The sequence below is a fragment of the Hibiscus syriacus genome, unplaced genomic scaffold (genome assembly GCF_006381635.1).
Source record: "Hibiscus syriacus cultivar Baekdansim isolate YM2019G1 unplaced genomic scaffold, ASM638163v2 tig00110890_pilon, whole genome shotgun sequence".
In the NCBI taxonomy this organism is placed as follows: Eukaryota; Viridiplantae; Streptophyta; class Magnoliopsida; order Malvales; family Malvaceae; genus Hibiscus; species Hibiscus syriacus.
The window spans coordinates 9559313-9582174 of NW_024062900.1; the positions used below are offsets into that span (position 1 = coordinate 9559313).

A 22862-nucleotide genomic window follows, 5' to 3' on the forward strand; every position below is an offset into this window, starting at 1 on the left:
ACTTTTCAAAACATCTACTTTTAAAACATAATTGAAAAGTTAAACTTTTAATTGTTTGAAATGATGGAATCCCTTGATCAACATGTATAAAGAAAATTAAACTCCATATGAAAATAAAAGATTTAATAATTTACATAAATACAGTAAAGTTCGTTTACAAAAATGATCAGATCATATACTATTTAACATTTAATTACATGTCAACCAAATTTAATACAACAAAACACATACTGTTAAATCTTTTCTGATCGGATCTTCAGAAGAATTATGATGTCTTGACTCTTAGCTTTAATCTTCTTGCTTCTTTGAACCTACGTGTGAAACACTCACACGCTAAGTTGTTGACTTAGTATGGCATATAAAGGCATAATAAAATCTTAAAATAATTAAACATATTCTAAGCATTTCATAAAAATCATATGAAGAAACAATGGAACACATCATATAACAAAAGCATATATGCATACATATACATATCATCATCTTCAACATCATTATCATTATCATTCACTGTTCATTTATATCTTCTCTTTTAATAACCCATGGTACATCATTGAGAACTTAAGGTATGTGAGTGCATTGAGGTTGTGCACTAATGATGTCACCACAACTCGTATAAATTGCACCGAAGTGCCACATAGAATGTCCCGAAGGACCACATAGTCATATCCCAAAGGACCGCGTAGAACCCTTGACTCTTGGCATGCCAATTATACCTTTAGCTCTCATATCACATACTTATGGGATTTACCATTTACACATTTCACATAGCTTGTATCACATAAATCATGGTCATATAGCTTATATCACATTTTCATGTAATCACATAAATCATGTAACACATAGGATGGCATGTAACACATAGATAATTGTCACATAGTTTATATCACATGTTCATATAATCACTTAGATCAATACCACATAGCTTATATCATATTCTCATCTAATCACATAGGTTAATATCATATAGCATAGAATATAAACAATACATGCTCACATAATAACATAGATCGAATAATGCTTATATTCATGTACACATAGAATCCATATCAACAACTTACTAGTATTCATAAAATCATGAAATCAAAACATTGGAAATAGACTCATCGCAACTCTTATTTCCCATAACTCCATATATTATAGTAGTATGCACTCACCTTGGCCTCACTTAGTCAAAGTACAATTCTTATCACTCTTGGTTGATCTTATAAATTTGAATATTTGGGTACTTTCCTTCATTCGATATCTACACAAATATACAATCGATATGAATATCAGAATTTGAATCACTATAATCAATCCTTAATAATATAAGTTAAATGAAGTACTTATTTCACAATTTCATTTTGATTAGTATCGGTACCCCAAATACAGTACCAATACTTCCTTATTGTGGTATCGATACTTTACTTCAGTATCGACACCTTTTCTAGATTCTAAAATTTCATCTTTAAAATTGGTACCGATACCTTTACACTAGTATCGATACCCTTGGTATCGATGTTACTCCTTTAGTATCGATACTATACTACTGATTCGAACAATTTCACCATATGGTATCAATACTGTTCTCCTAGTATCGATACCCAAACCCAAATATCACCTATTTTTTCTTTGAAGTATCGGTACTGTTCTTCCAGTACCGATACCCCTTGCCCAAAACTTACTCATTTTAACCCGAAAATTAACCAAAACTTACATAAATTTCCCACTTTACTATCTTTTTAAGCCTTTAAACTCAACTACATTAATTTAAATCAACTTACATCACTTTAACTCATCTAAACATCCAATATCTCACTAGAACATTTAGAACCAAAAATCATACCAATTATTCAACTTTGTTGTTAATCCTTTCAATCCTCTTAAATCTCTTATTCTGACTGATGACAAGTCAAATATGAATTCAAAATCCATTTACTAACTCTTTCTCAACAATTCACTCAAAAACCCTTTTTACTTAATCTCTCATAACTTGTAAATCTTTTAGTTTTTACTTCTCTTTAAAATTTCTTAAGCTTTCCTTATACTCCCAGAATCAAAACCACTCATAATTTACAAGAAATAACCAACTAAAAGCATCCTTACCTTAGTTAGGGAGCTCACTGTCATGAACTTGGGCTTTTTCCCCATACTTTGGGCTATTTTGGCTATGTTGGGCCACATTTGGTCTTGGAGGTTGATAGAATAGTGTAGATTATTCAAGAACACTCAAGACTTGTACATATGTAGAGTATTCTAGAAGCATTCTAGAGTCTTCCATGTTAGGTAGGAAATTATGGAGAATTCTAGAGAATCTCTCCCTACCGTAGGATCAAGTCAATCTCCACCGTCCATTGAGGAGGTGGGATGCTATAATAAGGTGTAGAATACTCATTTGTAAACCATCCAAGAGTTGTAAGCTTTCAAGCATATCAACAAGATTTCTTTCAAAGTTCTTTCCTTTCTTCTTTGTTTCCTTGCCAATCATTTCCCACACTAGCACGAGTTTGAGTGAGGCTGACTTAGCTATCGCGAGGGGTGAAAAGGTGCTAAGGCCGCACGAGGCTTATTGAGAGATTAAGTCCGTGAAAGTTGGTATCAGAGTCGGTTAAGGTATCAATATCATGCACGTATCTTGTAGGAATGGCCGGGAACTGGAACCAGTCAACTGTTTCTGAGGAACGTGGGAGAGAAGCTGTACCTACCAACCCGAAGAAGAAGAAGGACCAGAGTAAGGCCCGCGAAGGAAATTCCTTAGAACCAATGGTGGCGGAGTTTGGCGAAAGGCTAGAGATGGTCCAGCACGACTTCAAGACGTTGGAAGACCATGTCTTGGAACAAGTTGACGCGCTCAAGGGGAGTACCGAAGAGACCAACAACGAGGTGGAATCTCGGTTTATACGGCTAGAGGATATGATCCAATCCTTACGTGAAAGCATCGAGGGGATGCGGTAGGACGTGGTACTCTGTGGGAGGATGTGGCACTCTGTAAGAGGGTTATCGTTAGCGGGAGTGCTAACATCATTGTCTCCACCCCGAGGGTCGAGTGCCCCAAGCCGCAAGGGTTCAACGAGACAAGGGACGCCAAGGAAGTCAAAAACTACCTATGGCGGATGGAACAATACTTAGAGGGCATCGGTCTTAACGACGAGGCTGCCAAGGTAAATATCACTGCCTTATATCTTTCAGATACTGTTATGTTATTGTGGCGTAAGGAACATGTTGACATAGAGCGAGGGGCTTGTCGGTTAGATACATGAGATGAGTTCAAGAAAGAACTCAAGAAGCACTTCTATCCCGAGAATGTGGTCTACGAGGCTCGCAAGAAATTGCGGGAGTTGAAGCAGCGGGGTATTATGTGGGACTATGTAAAAGAATTCACAACCCTTATGCTTCAAATCCCCAATATGTCCGAATACGATCTCTTGTTCTATTTCATTGACGGACTACAAGGATGGGCCAAGCAAGAGATACACCGTCGGGACATTAGAATGGTTGATGGGCTCATGTATGTGGAAGCAGTGATCAACGAGAAGCTGAAAAGAGCTATGGTGGACACGGGGGCTACCCATAATTTCGTGTCTAAAGACGAAGCCAACCGTTTTGGCCTAAAGTACACTGGGAGCATAGGATGGCTTAAGACGGTAAATACACAAGTGGTACCACTCTATGGCATGGCACGAGGGGTCGAGCTACGTTTAGGCACTTGGAAGGGCCAAGTGAACTTTTCAGTTGTTCCCATGGATGACTTCAAGGTCGTTAAGGGGTTGGAGTTTCTCTGACAGGTAACTACTATCCCTATGCCTTCCTTTAGTTCAGTTTGTATCTTGGAGAAAGGGTCTCCCTGCATGATCCCCACGGTCGAGGCACCGAAAGAGCTAGGTCGAGATGCCAAACGACTCTCGGCCATACAACTTGGTAAAGGCATCAAGAAAGGGGACATGACTTAATTGGTCATGCTAAAGGAAGATGACGAGATCGAGAAAATGGATGATCTACCACCGATCATCCGCGAAGTCTTAGAGGAGAACAAGGATGTGATGCCACCCAAATTACCAAATAAACTTCCACCAAGGCGCGAGGTGGATCACAAGATCGAGTTGGAACTCGGTGCGAAGCCGCCTACCCTAACACCCTACCGAATGGCCCCACCCGAACTTGAGGAACTTCGAAGGCAACTCAAGGAGCTAATTGATACAGGAAAGATCCGACCTTCGAAGGCACCGTATGGCGCATCGGTACTCTTCCAAAAGAAGGACGATGGGTCGTTGTGCATGTGTATCGATTACCGGGCACTTAACAAGGTAACAATTAAGAACCGCTACCATATTCCTTTGATTATCGATTTATTTGACAGACTTGGAGGAGCAAAGGTGTACACGAAGATGGACTTGCAAAAAGGCTACTACCAAGTTTGAATTGCGGAAGGCGACTAGCCAAAGACTGCATGCATCACCCGATATGGGTCGTACGAGTGGTTGGTCATGCCCTTTGGTCTAACCAATGCACCGACTTGGAGGAGCAAAGGTGTACACGAAGATGGACTTGCAAAAAGGCTACTACCAAGTTTGAATTGCGGAAGGCGACTAGCCAAAGACTGCATGCATCACCCGATATGGGTCGTACGAGTGGTTGGTCATGCCCTTTGGTCTAACCAATGCACCGACGACGTTTTGCACGCTTATGAAAAAGCTCTTCCAACCGTACTTGGACCAGTTCATGGTGGTGTACTTGGACGATATCGTGGTATATAGTAACTCCATGGAGGAGCATGTAGACCTCTTGAGGACTGTGTTTAAGATAATTCTAGAGAACGAGTTGTACGTTAAGAAGGAAAAGTGCACGTTTGCCACCGAGGAAGTACACTTTCTTGGACATGTAATCGGCCATGGGAAGCTATTAATGGACGAGAGCAAAATCAAGGCTATAATAGAGTGGGAGCCGCCGACCAAGGTAACTGAGATGAGGTCCTTCCTTGGTCTAGTAAATTATTATTGTCAGTTTATACAGGGTTACTCGGAGCGATAATCACCATTGACAGACCTACTCAATAAGGGGAAGGCATGGGAGTGGTCCGAACAATGTCAGAAGGCCTTTGAGGACCTGAAGGCAGCAGTTAGCCAAGAACATGTCTTGGTCCTACCCGACTTTACCAAGTCGTTCGAGGTACATACCGATGCATCCGACTTTGCTATCGGGGGAGTATTAATGCAAGAGGGACATCCAATAGCGTTTGAGAGACGCAAGCTGAACGACACCGAGAGACGATAAATGGTGCAAGAGAAAGAGATGACAGCTATTATACATTGCTTGCGGGTATGGAGACATTACTTACTCGGCGCGTATTTCACCATCAAGACCGATAACGTGGCGATGAGTTACTTTCAGACCCAAAAGAAGCTGTCATCGAATCAAGCCAGGTGGCAAGACTTCCTAGCCGAGTTCGACTATACGTTGAAATACAAGTCGGGCAAAGCCAACGTTGTAGCCGATGCCTTAAGTCGAAAGGCGGAGCTCGTCGCAATCTCTCTAGCCAAGGGAACCGTGTTGGAGCGCATCAAGGAGGGCCTTGAGCAAGATCCAATGACAAGAGAATTAGTAAAACTGGCTAGTGATGGCAAAACCGAACGGTTCTGGGTAGAGGACGATCTACTCTACACCAAGGGACGGTGAATCTATGTCCCAAAGTGGGACAACTTAAGGCGAGATCATATCAAAGAGTGCCACGACACCAAGTGGGCTGGTCATCTGGGTCAAATGCGCACTATGGCATTGCTAGAGACAGCATACTTGTGGCCCCATATGAAAGATAGCATGGAGCTTTATGTGAAGACTTGTCTTGTGTGCCCACAAGACAAAGTGGATAACCGAAAGCCGACAGGATTACTCAAACCTTTACCAGTTCCCCAAAGTTCTTGGGATTCGATCACTTTGGATTTCATTAGTGCATTACCCAAGTCCGAGGGATACGGTTCGATCATGGTCGTCGTGGACCGATTTTCCAAGTACGAGACTTTCATACCATGCCCCAAGGATTGCACTGCAGAGGAGGCCGCATGAGCGTTCTTCAAGAACGTCGTGAAGTATTGGGGCTTACCAATGAGCATCATCAGTGATCGAGACCCTCGATTCACTGGACGCCTATGGACGGAATTATTCAAGCTCCTTGACACCGAGTTAAATTTCTCCACAAGCTTTCACCCTCAAACTGATAGGCAGACCGAAAGGGTGAACGCTTTGGTGGAATGTTGCGGCACTTGACAATGCCACTTAACGAGGGAAAAAGTCCTAGAGCCGCCAAGATGGCTAAGTCATGGGAGGAGAACGCCAACATCGCCCATGCATGTTTGGAGAAAGCTAGGAAAAAGATGAAGAAGTGGGCGGATGAAAAGAGGCGACATCGAGAGTTCACCGTTGGTGACTTGGTCCTTGTGAAGCTTTTGCCACAACAATTCAAAGCTCTCCGAAGCGTTCACAAAGGACTAATACGGAGATATGAGGGATCGTTCCAGGTACTTGCCAAGGTGGGTAAAATGTCTTATCGCTTGGACTTGCCATGTACACTTAAGATTCATCCAGTCTTCCATGTAAGTATGCTCAAGCCATATCACGCCGACAAGGAAGACCCAAGCCGAGGGTATTGACATCGAGCATCTCCCGTAGTAACCAAGTCTTACGACAAAGAGGTTGAAACGGTGATCACAAGCAGGACGGTCCGCAAGAGAAGAGTTCTGCCGCGTACCGAGAATTTAATCAAGTAGAAAGGACTACCAGAGTTCGAGGCAACAAGGGAACTAGCTGAAGACATGTGGCAGTTCGAAGAACATCTCAAAGCGTACGAGGCGACGAGGATGACTCCGAAATAGGTGGGGGAGAATGTCACGAACTTGGGCTTTTTCCCCACACTTTAGGCTATTTTGACTATGTTGGGCCACATTTGGTCTTGGAAGTTGATAGAATATTGTAGATTATTCTAGAACACTCAAGACTTGTATATATGTAGCGTATTCTAGAAGCATTCTAGAGTCTTCCATGTTAGGTAGGAAATTATGGAGAATTCTAGAGAATCTCTCCCTACCGTAGGATCAAGTCAATCTCCACCGTCCATTGAGGAGGTGGGATGCTATAAATAGGTGTAGAATCCTCATTTGTAAATCATCCAATAGTTGTAAGCTTTCAAGCATATCAACAAGCTTTCTTTCAAAGTTCTTTCCTTTCTTCTTTGTTTCCTTGCCAATCCTTTCCCACACTAGCACGAGTTTGAGTGAGTCTAACTTAGCTATCGCGAGGGGTAAAAAGGAACTAAGGCCGCACGAGGCTTATTGAGAGATTAAGTTCGTGACATCACGGTGGAGAGGAGGAAGAAAGATGAATAAATTTTTGGATATGTTTTCCCTATTCTTTCTTTTCCACGTGTATATAATACACCACTTAAGAATTTAAAATTCATTTTTTTATCAAATGACTAGTATGCCCTTCCATCATTCCTTCTTTTCTATTCAATTCTACATAAAGATATTCCAATTAAGTCCCTAAACTTTTTAACTTTTTGAAATTAGACACGAAGTTTTAAAATCTTACACTTTGATCACTAACCAGTTTTTGGGATGTTACAATTCTTCCCCTTAAGAAAATTCTTCCTTGAATTTGTAATGTACAAATAGATAGAGAAATTGTCTACGCATATCATCTGTACGTTCCCAAGTTGCTTCCTTTACTTTGAATTCAATTTTCTTTCTTTTCAATATGTGCATAACTTTTGTTTATCATCGGCTATCTTAAGATTGTCTTAATAAATCTTCACTCTTTCATCAACTTCTTTGATCCAATCTGTCCATACCAAGTCTAAATTTTTCAAGAAAATTAATCCGTTTAAAATACTTTTTCTACTTCAATTTGCACAATGTCTAACGGATCTTCTTATCCAGTTCATAAAATTTATATTTAAGCCTACTTTATTATCAATTAACCATTCTTAACTCCTTATATGATTTTTAGAATATGTTTCTCGTACCTCAAACTAACTCGACACAACTTATTCACACGAGCACTATGCCCTAATGGTTAGTCACTATTACCTCGTTACTTATTGATTCTAATTGGATTTTTAATTCTCTAACCAATTTACTACTAATATATAAATATGTTGATCCCAGATCTATGAAAACCAAAACTAGTTTACCAAATAATTGAAAAGTACCTACAATAATCTCCATATCATTTCTATATTCATTAGTCTTTATGTTGTAAACCCAAGCAGTTGAACACATCTCATATTGAGTAGACGACTCAGACTGATTTCTTCATCGACCTCTGCCTCTACCTCTCTAAGATACCATAGTAGATCGTTCTGTTTGTGCAGCCTCATCAGTCATTAATGGATAATCTCAGATAAAATGTTCTGTGTCAACACATCTAAAGCAGGCTCCGGAGACCACTCGACATACTCCGATATGATTCTTTCCACAATACTGACATTGCCTCGATTGACTTAGATTTAATCTTCTAGTAGAGGATGCAATTGACTCAGACCTAGTCTGAGGTTGAAAATCAGAATCTCTGTCCCTCTTTGATGGTGTTGAACTCGAAGAAGCACCAGTTCTTTTAATCATCTGATCTTTTTGTTCTCCATGCCTCTCATTCCGAGCTCTTTCTAGAGCTTTGTCACGATTAACCACTTCTTGAAATGAGGATAGATTCAAAGCTAACAATAACTCTTTTAATCTAGGGTATAAGCCCTTCACAAACCAATCACGTACATCCTTTTAGTCAGAATTAGCTCAACAACAAATATACTAAGCTTATTAAACTCACATTTATACTCATACACAATGTAATTCCCTTGTTTCAAGCTCATGAATTCTTGCTTCATTTGCATAATAAACTGATCACCGATGTACTTATTCTTGAACTCTTCTAAAAACAACGACCACATCACTTGATCTTTTGTCATTCTCATGGTGAAATTTGTCCACCATACCCTAGCTTGCCCTCGCAGCAACGAAACTACTCCATCTAACTTCTCCACTTCAGAGAAATGGAGACACTCCAACATTATTTTCACGTCATTTAACTGAAGGTCCGCAACAACATGACCTTCCTTATCTTCACCCTTGAACCCTGGTGCTCGTAACCCTTTTAACTCTTTCGCTACATTTATTCTAGAAGTTAAGGGAGCAGAAAGGTTGGAAACGCGTCAGAATAGCGTTCAACGTCCTGAAAAACACCCATGATTTTGTACAAGCACTCCCTGAAGTGGTTGTTCATCACCTTGCCTGGCCAGGGCAGCTGAATTACTACTACCTTCAAGTCTTTCATCTCTCACTTTACTTCGAGACCTCTCATGGTTAGATATCTAATAAGACATAATCATTTAACTCTATTAGCAAGACAACACACTCCTTACACTATCAGATAAAAAAATTCACTATTTTGTTGGCATGTATACTTTTTAAAACACTTTTGACTTTAGTTTATACCTAGAATCGGCTAAATCATAGCTCTCATACCATTAAATGTAACACCCCTAACTCGTATCCGATCCGGATACAAATATGATATGTCACATTGACTTTTCAAAACATTTACTTTTAAAAGATAACTGAAAAGTTAAACTTTTAATTGTTTAAAATGATGGAATCCCTTGATCAACGTGTATAAAGAAAATTCAACTCCATCTGAAAATTAAAGACTTAATAATTTACATAAATACAATAAAGTTCGTTTACAAAAATGATCGGAGCATATACGATTTAACATTTAATTACATGCCAACCAAATTTAATATAACAAAACACATACTATTAAATCTTTTCTGATCAGATCTTCGGAAGAATTATGCTGTCTTGACTCTTAGCTTTAATCTTCTTGCTTATTTGAACCTACGTGCGAAAAACTCACACTATAATCGTTGACTTGGTGTGGCATATAAAGGCGTAATAAAATCTTAAAACAATTATACATATTCTAAGCATTTTATAAAAATCATATGAAGAAACAATGGAACATATCAGATAACAAAAGCATATATGCATACATATACATATCATCATCATCAACATCATTATCATTCACTGTTCATTTATATCTTCTTTTTTAAAAGCCCATGGTACATCATTGAGAACTTAAGTATGTGAGTTCATTGAGGTTGTGCACTAATGCTGTCACCACAGCTCGTATAAATTACACCGAAGTGCCACATAGAATATCTCGAATGACCACATTGTATTGTCTCGAAGGATCGTGTAGAAATATCCTGAAGGATCATGTAGAAATGTCCCGAAGGATCGTGTAGAAATGTCTCAAAGGAGCACATAGAATTATCCCGAAGGACCGTGTAGAACCCTCTGCTCTTGGCGTGCCAATTATACCTTTAGCTCTCATATCACATACTTATGGGCTTTACCATTTACATATTTCACAAATCTTGTATCACATAGATCATGGTCATATAACTTATATCACATTTTCATGTAATCACATAAATCATGTAACACATAGGATGACATGTAACACATAGAGCATTGTCATATAGTTTATATCACATGTTCATATAATCACTTAGATCAATACCACATAGCTTATATCATATTCTCATGTAATCACACAGGTCAATATCATATATCAGAGAATATAAACAATACATGTTCATATAATAACATAGATCAAACTATGCTTATATTCGTGTACACATAGAACCCATATCAACAACATACTAGTATTCATAAAATCATGAAATCATAACGTTGGAAATAGACTCATCGCAAGTCTTATTTCTCATACCTCCATATATTATAGTAGTATGCACTCACCTTAGCCTCACTTAGTCAAAGTACAATCCTTATCACTCTTGGTTGATCTTATAAATTCAAATCTTCTGGTACTTGCCTTCGTTCGATATCTACACAAATATATGGTCGATATGAACATCGGAATTTGAATCACTATAATAAAGTCTTAATAACATAAGTTAAATGAAGAACTTATTTCACAATTTCATTTTGATTAGTATCGGTACCCTAGGTACAGTACCAATACTTCCTTACTGTGGTATCAATACTTTACTTCAGTATCGATACCATTTCTAGATTCTCGAATTTCATCTTTGAAAATGGTATCGATACCTTTACACTAGTATCGATACCCTTGGTATCGATGCTACTCCTATACTGATACCGATACCCCTTTCCCATAACTTACTCATTTTAACCCAAAAATTAACCAAAACTTACATAAATTCCCCTATTTACTCTCCTTTTAAGCCTTTAAACTCTACTACACTTATTCAAATCAACTTACATCACTTTAACTCATCTAAGCATCCAATATCTCACAATAACACTTAGAACCAAAAATCATACCAATTATTTAGCTTTGTTGTTAATCCTTTCAATCCTCTTAAACCTCTTATTCTGACTGATGACAAGTCAAATATGACTTCAAAATCCATTTACTAACTCTTCCTCAATAATTCACTCAAAAACCCTTTTTACTTAATCTCTCATAACTTGTAAATCTTTTAGTTTTTACTTCTCTTTAAACTTTTTTAAGCTTTCCTAATACTCCCAGAATCAAAACCACTCATAATTTACAAGAAATAACCAACTAAAAGCATTCTTACTTTAGTTTGGGAGCTCGCGGTGGAGAGGAGGAAGAAAGTTAAAGAAATTTCTGGATATGCTTTCGCTATTCTTTCCTTTCCACATGTATATAATACACCACTTAAGAATTTAAAATTCATTTTCTTATCAAATGACCATTATTCCCTTCCACCTTTCCTTTATTCTTTGTTATTCAATCCTACACAAAGATATTCAAAATAAGTCCCTAAACTTTTCAATTTTTTAAAATTAGACACGAAGTTTTAAAATCTTACACTTTGATCACTAATCCGGTTTTTGGGATGTTACAGGGTCGATCCACAAGGACTGGGAAAATTAATAATATAATTTACTGGATTGAGTAATCCATGAAAATAATAAAAAGAGGGTTTAGTAATAATAAATGTGATAAGGGTAAAAATAAATAACAAATGAAAAAAATATGAAAAGCAAATAAAAGTAAATAATTACAGAGAATTAGATAATGATGATAAAACCAAGGCAACCTTAAGTACTAGAAAAATACGATTCAAGTTATACATCTCACTAAGACTCAAACTCAATCATGATTCTCTTTAGTGGATATCCACTAAGTTTGTTCAGAGGAAGTCGAATTATGATCAATCAGTTTGAGTTCCAAACTTTATGACAAAATAATCTTCAAATCAACATGAACCTTTTGAAGTGAATGTGTTGTAACTTTTAAAGGAATAATCGATTGTCACTCCTAATTTCTAGAGAATCGAAGAATGGTATCTCAAAGATGTTAAGTGCACTCAATTCTCACGATTAAAATTGAGCTTCACCAAGTTTTAGGCTAAATGGAGTTTTAGCTAAGCATGGACTGGATGATGTTTAACATTATCATGGAAGAATAAACATAAAAGAAGGTAAAAAGATAGAAAAATATAACTTCTATAAAATAATCAAGAAAAATACAAAATTTAATATGAATTCAAAGCTTGAACTTAAGGGGTATTTATACCTAAAAATATCTAAAAAGAGACAAAATTCATAAAAGATAAAGATAAATATAAAAATATTCAAAATAAAATCCTAAATTTTAATATAAAGGTTTATTAAAAAAGAATAAAATAAAATATTGAAAACTTAAGGCTAAGTTTGAATTATGCTCTATCTTCCGTATAACCTCCAATTATCTAAAGTATTCATCTTCAAATTGATTTTAAATTTTAATCTTCAAGATAATACTCGCACATCATCTTCTAGAAGATGCTTACTGGACCATCGAAGTTTGTCACATCAGAAAACACCATACTCTAGGTCTTTCCCATGACTCGAGCCACGACTCTAAGAAAAATTACGATTCTACTTTTTCACTGCTGGTTCTTGCTGATTAAAGTTCATGATGAAAATAAGCCAAAATAGAAATAAATCAATAATATCCAATCGAAAATGAGGAGTAAAGAACAATAAATGTATGTAATATTCAACACTCATCAATATGTGTTATTAATTTATTAAAAACTCTAAATAGATACTATCTTATAATCATCTAAGATTATTAATAAAACAAATATATGTATTTGAGAAATAATGATTAACATTATATTTTTCTATACTTTCTAATTTAATTTATATTATCTTAAAATTCTAAAATTTAAACTCTCAAATGTTATCTAACATTAAAATTTATATGATTGAAGTCAAAATATTTATGATTTGAATTATACACTAGTAGAAAAACCCCCTTTAATGACGCGCATTGCGCGTCATCTATGGGTGCGGATGACACACAAATGCCTGTCGTTGAAGCCACCGACATGAATTTTTGATGACGCGCAATTATGTGTCATAAATCTATGACACGCATTTATGACACGCATTTATGACGCACATTTATGACGCTCATTGTGCGTCATTGAAGACCCCGTCATAAATGAAGATGACACACATTTGTGTGTCATAAATTTATGACACGCATGTATGACTTACATTGCGTGTCATTGAAGCCCCGTCATAAATGAAGATGACAAACATTTGTATGACTTACATTCGTGTGTCGTGATTGACAAATAATCAAACTAAATCACATTTAATGCCTCATAATACTAAATATATATATCATATTATATATAAGCAATCCATTGTATACAATATTCACACTACAACAGTTCACAATAAACGATTAGTCAAGAAAACAAAGAAAATATGACATTGAGAAAGAACATATAACCATTATTATAAGTTAAACAAAACTAAAAGTTACAAATCTCCTTAAATGAATTCAACAATAGTCCTAGTTCACATAAAATTAGTTACTCCTCCCTGCTCGGATTAGCCATGAGTTGTACTATCTATGCTGCACAAAGAATAATTGAAACCAAAGCCTATGACTCCCCACCAAATTCATCTAATGTCTAGGTATGTAGTACTGACTTTACCTTGTAGCAGATGCATTGCCATCACTCAACTGTCCTTGTTGGTCGCCCTCCTCTTCACCCCTCATAGTTCGTAGAACAAATTGTTTGGCTTTGCGCCGTTGATTGTTGAAGAGGCCCCTAACGAAAGTAATAAATCCATCACCGGCGCCATCAGCTGAACGCTTAGGAAAGGCTCTTTTCTGGTCAGAAGCTTGGTCATTGTCAAGGAGATGGAATTCACCATCAGGAGCAGTTGTAGTTGGTTGTTGATTGTGTCCACTGTCTTTGAATTTCTGACCTACCAAATGTCAAATAATTAAAGGAAGGTCGAAGATCTGCATTCCAAACTTTATGGTATAAACTAATCTCCTACATGTTTGCAAATAATATGTTACTTGAGATCAGTGCTAGTGCTAGAAATGAATATAAGTTTGGCACGGGTATATTTACTTTTTTTTATAAGTTTCTTCATATAATCCCACACATATCTAATATGTGATGGTAGTGGATGCTTTAGGAAAATGAAGAAACCAAACAACTATTATCATAGTTTATTATAAAATTAAGCATTAGAAATTTCCATGTCCTAATCCAACAAATAGGAGGGAGACAAGACTGTTACGTTCTAAGTAAGAGAAGATTCATAGTATGGAGATTTAAGGTCGGTTTACAGGAGTATTAAGATCCCCCAGTTACAGACTTCAGGTCCCCATATACATGTTCTTAACTCGAGAGATCAGTCTCCTCCATGTTCCCGTGAACTCGACTCGGTGAAATGTATCCATCAGCAACTTGAGATCACTTACAACAAATCTGGACCCTTCGTACATTATTGACAGCTCAACCTAATGCAGAACAACAGAAATATAAGACAATAGAAACCAAATAATGGCAATGCAAAACATGAGACAACCAATTAAATTAGTTGAACCACCTGACTTATCTTGATATTGCAAAATTCAATCAGTTTCGGAGGCCTAGGCTTTTTCTTCAATGGGTTGACCAGCTTTAGTAGATCATGTGTCTTCAAGTAGGTCTGTTTTCCAAGATTGAGCTTGCATGAGAAGTTCAGTAGCTATGGACTCTGCAACAGCGTCTTCCATTCTATCGAAAGAAGATGTTCTCCTCATGTGGGTTCCAGGTTTTTGGTCTGGCAATTTTGATGCTTGCAAGTGGGTTCCAGAAAGTGCTTCTGCATTAGAAATATAAAGATCCAAAGCCTCTATAGAACCTAGTGGCTTAAACAAATCAATAAGTGTCAGCGTTAATACAAGTTACCAAAACATAAGGATGCTTACATTGTTAGAATCAGTTGGCAGATCAGTAATGGACGGTCTTGATTTGTGTGATCCCTCAGATTCTAGAGTATGCAGTAACAAACAGAAAGGTTGTTGATGTACCATAAAGTTGGCTAAAGATCTACTGAAACATTCTAGAGTATGCCCTTTTCTCCTGGTCTCGTCTATCGGCAACCTGCAACAGTGTTTCAAACTCAATTACCTTCATGGGTGAAATCAATTGGAAGTGTGAGGTGGAAAGTATTAAATATTTATTCAGAGAAAGAATAGATTGATGTCAACCTTCTTCCTTGCAGCTGCAAGCTCTTTCTTTATTCCACCTGAGTAGAAGAAAACATGATATAAGATGAAGGTCATCCCGAATCTACTCAAAAGTATATAATTGAAGGACATTGATGAAGTAGAAGTAAGAATTATAGCAGAAACTAATTAAGTGATATAACATCAAGTTTCATACTTAGGTTACAATCGTATGCAACTTTACCAGGTGACACAACATGGCACTCCATTAATCAAAAATGAAAACTTAGAAAGTCATTCTAAACCTCAAAATAATAAAATAGAGGAAGAAAATGGAAGAGGGAAGGAGGGAGCATGGTAGGAGTTTCACAGCTGTTTCACTTGAGACAATATTTTACAGACCATCATTAGGCTCTAATTTCGATGCCTTTTTAAAGCTCTCGACTGCAACATCAATTTCATTTAGTGTCATGTGTGCCTGACATCAGTTAAATACAAAAGCAATTGAAGTAAAAAAAATCCCGGATAAAAGTAAAACTAGTCATTTAATAGTTTAAACAACATGCATTCCAGTTAAAACAAGAGCATGCAGTTTATTTTGTTATAAACACACAAGGTTTTTCCCTTAAATCAATTAGCAAAATAAGAAACGACAATATTAGTTATTCTTGAAAAAGCACCGATAGTAGTCAGTAAAAAAAGCAAAGGTACAAACTAAATTAGAAATATGACCAGCAAAAAGAAATGGAAAGAGAACACCAGGCAAAGTACGTGGTGCCAAGGAAGCAATAAACATGGTTTTGAATGTGTACAAATACTTAGCACTGACCTGGCCTTGGCAAAAGAAAGCTTTCACATTTTCTTCTCCATCACGAATTGCAAAGTCAGTATCCAACAATGCTCCTTTTAGATCACCCAGTTTCAACTTACAATCCTAAAGCAAACAACACAGACAACAGTCATATGAAAAGAACAAACATCAATAACCGGAAAAAGAATATAAGTGATTACAGATACTAACATAGAGGAACTCCCTATCATAACATGCTTTACTCAATTAATGAAGAACTAAAAATAAGAGAAGATTGGAATCTTGCCATGCTAGATGCCTAAACCTTTGACTTATTGATCTAATATTTTCAAGGAAATAAAAAATCTTATAGAACTATTGTAAATATCTGAGACTTGGTCTTCAAAGATGAGCTCTTCTCTGTGTGATGACAAATTAGAAAGGAAGCAAAAGGTCAGCAGAATAACTAGAGGATTAATGGCAATAAAATCATGACCATCAAGCAACTAAATTATGCACCTTGATAAATGGCCTCCAGGTCCCAGCATCCAATGAGCAAAGCCTTCCATATTCCTAAGAGCAATCTTATAGTCTTGTTTCTGTAAGAGGGAACAACTAGGAATATCTACTAACACTGTAGCAGTAAATCAAATTCCAAAGAAAAGTACTAAAGCTATCGATACTCGGCAGTCTAATGGTAGAAAATGTGCCATCATTATACAACCATAACATAGAGATGTGTAATATACAAAAAGGGGAAATGAAGCAAATTATATGAAACCTCGTATTGCTCATTTCCAAAAGCTTTGATAGAGTCAACTGCCATCATCCACCAAGTAATGTCATTCATTTTTTTGTCAAGGTCAGCTGGCCAGTCGGGATAAATATCACCATCCTTAAAAAAAATAGATACTCCGTCATCTGCCCCCTCAGGAATTTCTCCACAATCTTCAATTATAACATCTTGAGTGGGGTAATCACCATCCTCAGTAGCAACATGCTCGATAGATCGAACAACACCCATTCCATTTAAAACCTTCCCAAAAACCACATGTTTCCCATCGAGATGAGATGTTCAAGTAGTTGTAATGAAGAATTGAGACCCATTGGTGTTAGGCCCCATATTAGCCATGGATAACATTCCTTTTCTTTCATGTTTTAACTCAAAGTTTTCATCTTCAAATTTCAGGCCATAAATGGATTCTCCCCCTGTTTCGTCACCAGCTGAAATATCCCCACCTTGTATCATAAAACATCGGATAATGCGATGAAAGCGCACACCCTATAAATAATGCGAGATGTGAAATCAAGAAAGCAAAGAAGTAATTAGGGTTTTGGCCGCTGAAGCTGAATGCCAAAGCAAAATAAAAAAACGCATGCGTGCGTGAATGGCGAACGAGGAAGGGTTTAATTCGTGTGAGATCACTAGAAACACACATTGTTTCTCCCGTTGCAACAGAGAAAGAGTTTAACATACAAATTCGTAAAACTAGAAACTCAAATTGAATGGTGGAATAGAGAACGAGGAATACCTGTGGAAACCCTTGAATTTTGACTGATCCCTTCGTTTGCGTTGTAATCAAAGATAAAATTATGGGGGGAAATTAAAAGACGAATTTTAGAAGCGGGAAAGCATGCGTACGTGATGAAAATTATGGAGAAATTAAAAGACGACTTTGCGAGATGACACACAATGAAAGTGTACTCCGTGTGTTTGCTAAATTTTTTGGATTATGACTATTAAATATAACACACATTATTGTAAGTCATAAATCGTTCAGATTTTAAAAAACATGACATTTTTTATGACACACATGTTTTGCAAGTCATAAATTAGCGTGTGTCATCGTTCATGTGTTATTAAATGTATATTTTCTTGTAGTGATAATTGATTTAATTTTGATTTGGATCGATTTATTCTAAGTTTATATTTAGTTTGAATCTATGGTAGGTTGGATTGGGTCAATATCATATTGATTGATTTTAATTGGGTTAATATCATATTGATTGATTAGTTTTTGGATTACTCGATTTTCAATTCAAGTGAATTTTTGGATCTTCGGGTCAACACGAGTGAAGATGGGCATGAATCCAGTCGAATATATAGAATTTTTTATATAAATCCTTATAAAAATGTATTTTTTTTATTATTCAAACTGATCGTTTAGGTTGAATTTCATTAGAATTCAATTATCAATTGGAGACCAAATCTAGGGGCTTTGAAGAATAGTGTGGATGGTGGCCTACACTCTGGGACTGGTATGGCTTGGGTTGGTCAGGTGATGAAGCTTCAGCTATTACATATGGTGTGCAACTCGTTGCTGATTTGCATTACCACTCCGTTGTGGTAGAGAGTGATGCTTCTAATCTCTGTTTCGCTATTTCTTCTTCTTCGGTGTGGCGCGGCCAAACTCGTCACAACATTGTCTACCTTCCTTTGCTATTTCTTTGGATGCTCCATTGTTTTTTGAATATGAACCTCCTGATTGCACGCTAGTACTTATAAAAAATTTATAAGCTATTTTTTTTAATATATATATATATATATATGTGTGTGTGTGTGTGTGTTATTTATTTTAATATGACTAAAAAAATCTAAAAAATTCCAAACAAAAAATGTTGAAGCAATTTAACCTTAGCTTCATATAATCTCTTTTGATCATCCAGTCATCATTTATTCATTTCCCTACAATCACTCAAGAAATTACTAATTTTAGATAATTATTTGTTTCCACTAGAAATTGCACGTTAAACCAATTATAACGAGAGGAACGAGTCTCCCTCTACAATCCCTTCAAAGATATAAAAAAAAAGTATTTCTTTATAAATTCTTTGTTTTTACTTTTTAAGAAGCCTTAGTTAACCCAACAAGAATTATAAAAGGAGAGAAAATGGAAAAAGCATGGCTGATGGCCCTGGTTTTAATGTCAATCAGCATTTCGTCCCTTATCAGCTTTGCCCTTGCCGCTGAAAAGTTCAACGTAGTGGGCAAAGTCTACTGTGACACTTGTCGAGTGGAGTTCGAAACCAAACTCAGTGAACCCATTCCAGGTTTGTTGAACCCCACATCTTCCATTAAATCTCATCAAAGATGGCCTACTACTAAGCGTATGCTTGGGTGTATTTGCAGGTGCGACGGTGAAGTTGGAATGCAGGAAGGTAAGGGACGAAGCCATAACATTCAGTCGAGGGGCAGTTACTAATGCGACGGGTGGATACAGCATCCCGGTGAAGGGAGACCACGAAGCCGAGATTTGCAAGGTTAGCGTGGAGAAGAGTCCTCGCCCATATTGCAATGAAAAGATGGAATCATGGGAGAAATCTCAGGTGGAGCTCACCACCCAAGATGGCCTAGCTGCCCCTATTAGAACTGCTAACAATCTTGGCTTCAAGAAGAAGGAACCTCTTCCTGGTTGCCCTCAAGTTCTTAAAGAGATGGGCTTTCCTCTAACTCCCTGGGCATTTTAAATGTTTGCATTCATTTACCAGCTAAACTTGATACTTCGTTGTTTTCAATGTTTGAGCACATCGTCGTAACATAATATCTAATAACAGCCTGCCTCCCTGCATATCCTCTCATTTCATCTTGTAAATCTAATCAAGTGCCACTTTAATAAAATTCAATACATATTTCTCGCATGTTTTATAAGTTTTACAAGAAATTGTATACAAGCTTTAAGAATAAAATTCAAGAAAATTTCAAAAGTGGAGACAACGGGATTCAAGCCCTAGACCCTTAAGAAAGGAATCAAGCACCTAGCCACTAAGTTAAGCATATTAATTATATTTAACGTATTTAATCTTATATACTCTTATATATTGTATCAAAAACATTTTTAATCAAATTAAACTCAATCTACAAGTGAACATAAAATAGGAAAAGAAAAGCTTTTGTATTCAAGAAAGAAAAATGTTGCACGACCTCTTTAAGAGTTTAAGTGGTGCAATGAATTTCACAACGAAACAAATAGATAGTTTAACATGCTTCATATATTTATATGAAGCATAATGCCTCAGATCTCCACCCAGGGGAGTCGAGGATGAAAGAGAAAATAGTAGAGAAGCTGCCGGTAAATACGAAAAATGAAGGTGGAAGGAAAGGGAAAAGAGAGAAGGTGGAGGTGGGAAAAGGGAAGAAAAAGAGTGGAAACGGGTACTTTAATAAAGACTCGGAAACAAAATTAACAGGTAATAGTAGCCAGATAGATCCTCTGAATCCTGGTCTTCATAAGAGATAAAATAACAGTGTGGAGAAGAATGCAGCCCTGACCGGAACACAAATCAAAGAACTCTGGCACAAAAAAATCAAAATATCTTGTTCACAGCGATGAACAAGGAACCAGAAAAACCAACATATGCAGCAAGTAATGAAATTCATAACTGGACAGCCTCTATGCATGGATTATCAAAATAACAAGAACTCAGGCAACAGATAAAAAAGATTTTTGATGCTGACTTAACCAAATCTTACAATGCAGATCAAAGGGCAGAATCATATATGTCAATCATTAGATAAACTAAGCAAGCATCCATGCCTGTCTGAAATACAAGCACCTTTTATAAGGTGAGTTGTAATACATGAAAGGTAAAAATATGTTTAAAGATAGCACAATAGTATGATATTGAGAAAATCTGCATGGCTGATCCAAATAACTGTCGGGGTAACAATCACTTTCCACTGCAGAATGAAAAAAATAAAATAATTAAAATCTGAGTGTTAAAGAATGTAAGCAAGCTAGTTTATTTAGGTTCACTTACCTATTCATCATAAGGGTAATGTTGTCTCCTTTAAGAAGAATCCTTCCTGAAATTATAAACAAACATATAAGACAACATGCAAACAACGAGAGGAACGGTAAGATTAAAAGAGTAAGCCAATTCACCTAATGTCTTTCTGCTCTTTTTCTTGATGTTAACTTCTTCAGCATCATCCAGCACCAAATTCATGTACTCATCAAAACCCTATAAAGTGCAGAACTGGGCAAATAAGAAAATGGATATGATCATCAATAAGTCACAAAGCATATAAGAGCTTTAATACTTTTGTCAGTCAAAACAATTCGACCAAATTTGGCAGTCATATCAATATACACTATTGTATGCGTGTATACATAGAATTTAAGACCTTTACTTCACCTGAAGCCTAGCTATATGGGACATTTCAGAAACATAGGACTTAATGCACCCAGATACAAAATTAAAGTGGGATTCCAGGCCAAAACCTTTTTTGGGGAAATTAAAATTCTTCAAATCTTCAGCATATCAAGTAGCTTCAAAATGTTTATTTAAAGAAAATTGAATATCAAACTTACAATGATTCGGCCTTCAATCCTCAAATCTTTCTGCTCAAAAAGCCAAATCTGAATGCGAGCTTTCTGAATATTTCCAATTCAAAAAAGATAGATAAAAAGTCGAACAATTAGTTAACAAACAATCATACCCATAAAAGAGAATGAAGCGAATAGAGCGTGAAGAATAGACTTACACTTTGAAGAAACCTGAAGATCAGGTTCTGTTGCCACAGAATAACCCGGAAAGAAAAGAAAGAAATAAGCAAATAAGAAATCACCAAATAAGGAGAGATTCAGGAAAAAAAAGAAAGAAAGATGTACGCACAATGGGTTGAGTCATAATTCTCTGGACTTTGGTGCTCGCCATGGCTGCAAAATAAAAACTCGAACGCCTTGTTCCTCTTAGTCGAAAGGTTTTGAGTTGTTGAAATGAGCTCTTAAACCCTAGTTTCAAAGAGAATAGCTCGTATTAAATTGGGAATAAAAAACCACCCGAACCCCACGCCTTTGATATCCTTTCCCTCTTTTTTTGGGCTTAATGCTGCTTTTTGACTTGAAGTTTAGCTTAATTTTCAATTTAGTCCCTATATGGTACCCTTTGTCCTTTAAAGAAAGTCATGTCACTCAATCAAAATTTGTTATATGTAATGAAAGTTAAAAGAAGCTAAAAGATAAAAAAAATTAAAAAAAATATCTAATTTTTAAATTTTTTTCCTAAAATATTAGTAATTATGTTTAACTATTTTTAAGGAAAACTATTGAGATTGTCAGTTTTTTTTACAAATATACACATTTGATCATCAAATTTTAAAAAGTGATATTTTGGTCATTTATGCTATCATTTTATAATTTCAGTTTATAATATTTTGATCACTAAAAAATTAAATATTGTTATTTGACGATATAACAAGTTATTAAAAAAGTTTATTTTTTAATTTAATTATTAAATTTTAAATAAAACATGATCTCTACATTTTAGAAAAAAATATTAATTTTATATTAGACTTTAAATAAAATATAAATTTAATTCATGAATTCGATCAGAATTCTCGTTAGAATTCACTCACTGCTAATAGTATTTTGCTTTGTTTCATCTTTGGATATATTTCCGGATAGTGTAATAGTATTTTCCCTTCTTTCTTGTGCAGGAAAATATTAATTGTAGGCTTAGATAAGGATACAACTCTAGGTGATCCGTGTTTTCTTTCTTTCACTTTCTGTGAGGCTTCTATTCGTTTTCCTTTGATAGGTGTTCTCTAATTATTGAACTTTATTGT

At 36.3% G+C, this 22862-nt stretch overlaps 2 protein-coding genes and 1 pseudogene across 2 annotated transcripts; 1 reads left to right on the forward strand and 2 right to left on the reverse strand.

Moving 5' to 3' along the window:
- Window positions 1–15282: 15282 nt before the first annotated feature.
- LOC120144703 lies at window positions 15283–17733 on the reverse strand (annotated as a pseudogene).
- A 1435-nt stretch (window positions 17734–19168) lies between these two features.
- On the forward strand, window positions 19169–19891 carry LOC120144804 (anther-specific protein LAT52-like). The gene is made up of 2 exons (XM_039158768.1): window positions 19169–19345; window positions 19425–19891. The coding sequence occupies exons 1-2, from the start codon at window positions 19186–19188 to the stop codon at window positions 19760–19762; spliced, it is 498 nt and encodes a 165-aa protein (XP_039014699.1). The 5' UTR covers window positions 19169–19185; the 3' UTR covers window positions 19763–19891.
- An 807-nt stretch (window positions 19892–20698) lies between these two features.
- On the reverse strand, window positions 20699–22035 carry LOC120144476 (small nuclear ribonucleoprotein E-like). Its single transcript, XM_039158515.1, has 6 exons — window positions 21911–22035; window positions 21780–21806; window positions 21607–21669; window positions 21178–21256; window positions 21053–21098; window positions 20699–20972 (listed from the first exon to the last, which is right to left on the reverse strand). Exons 1-6 carry the CDS (start codon window positions 21950–21952, stop codon window positions 20963–20965), a joined length of 267 nt encoding a protein of 88 aa, XP_039014446.1. The 5' UTR covers window positions 21953–22035; the 3' UTR covers window positions 20699–20962.
- Window positions 22036–22862: the final 827 nt, after the last annotated feature.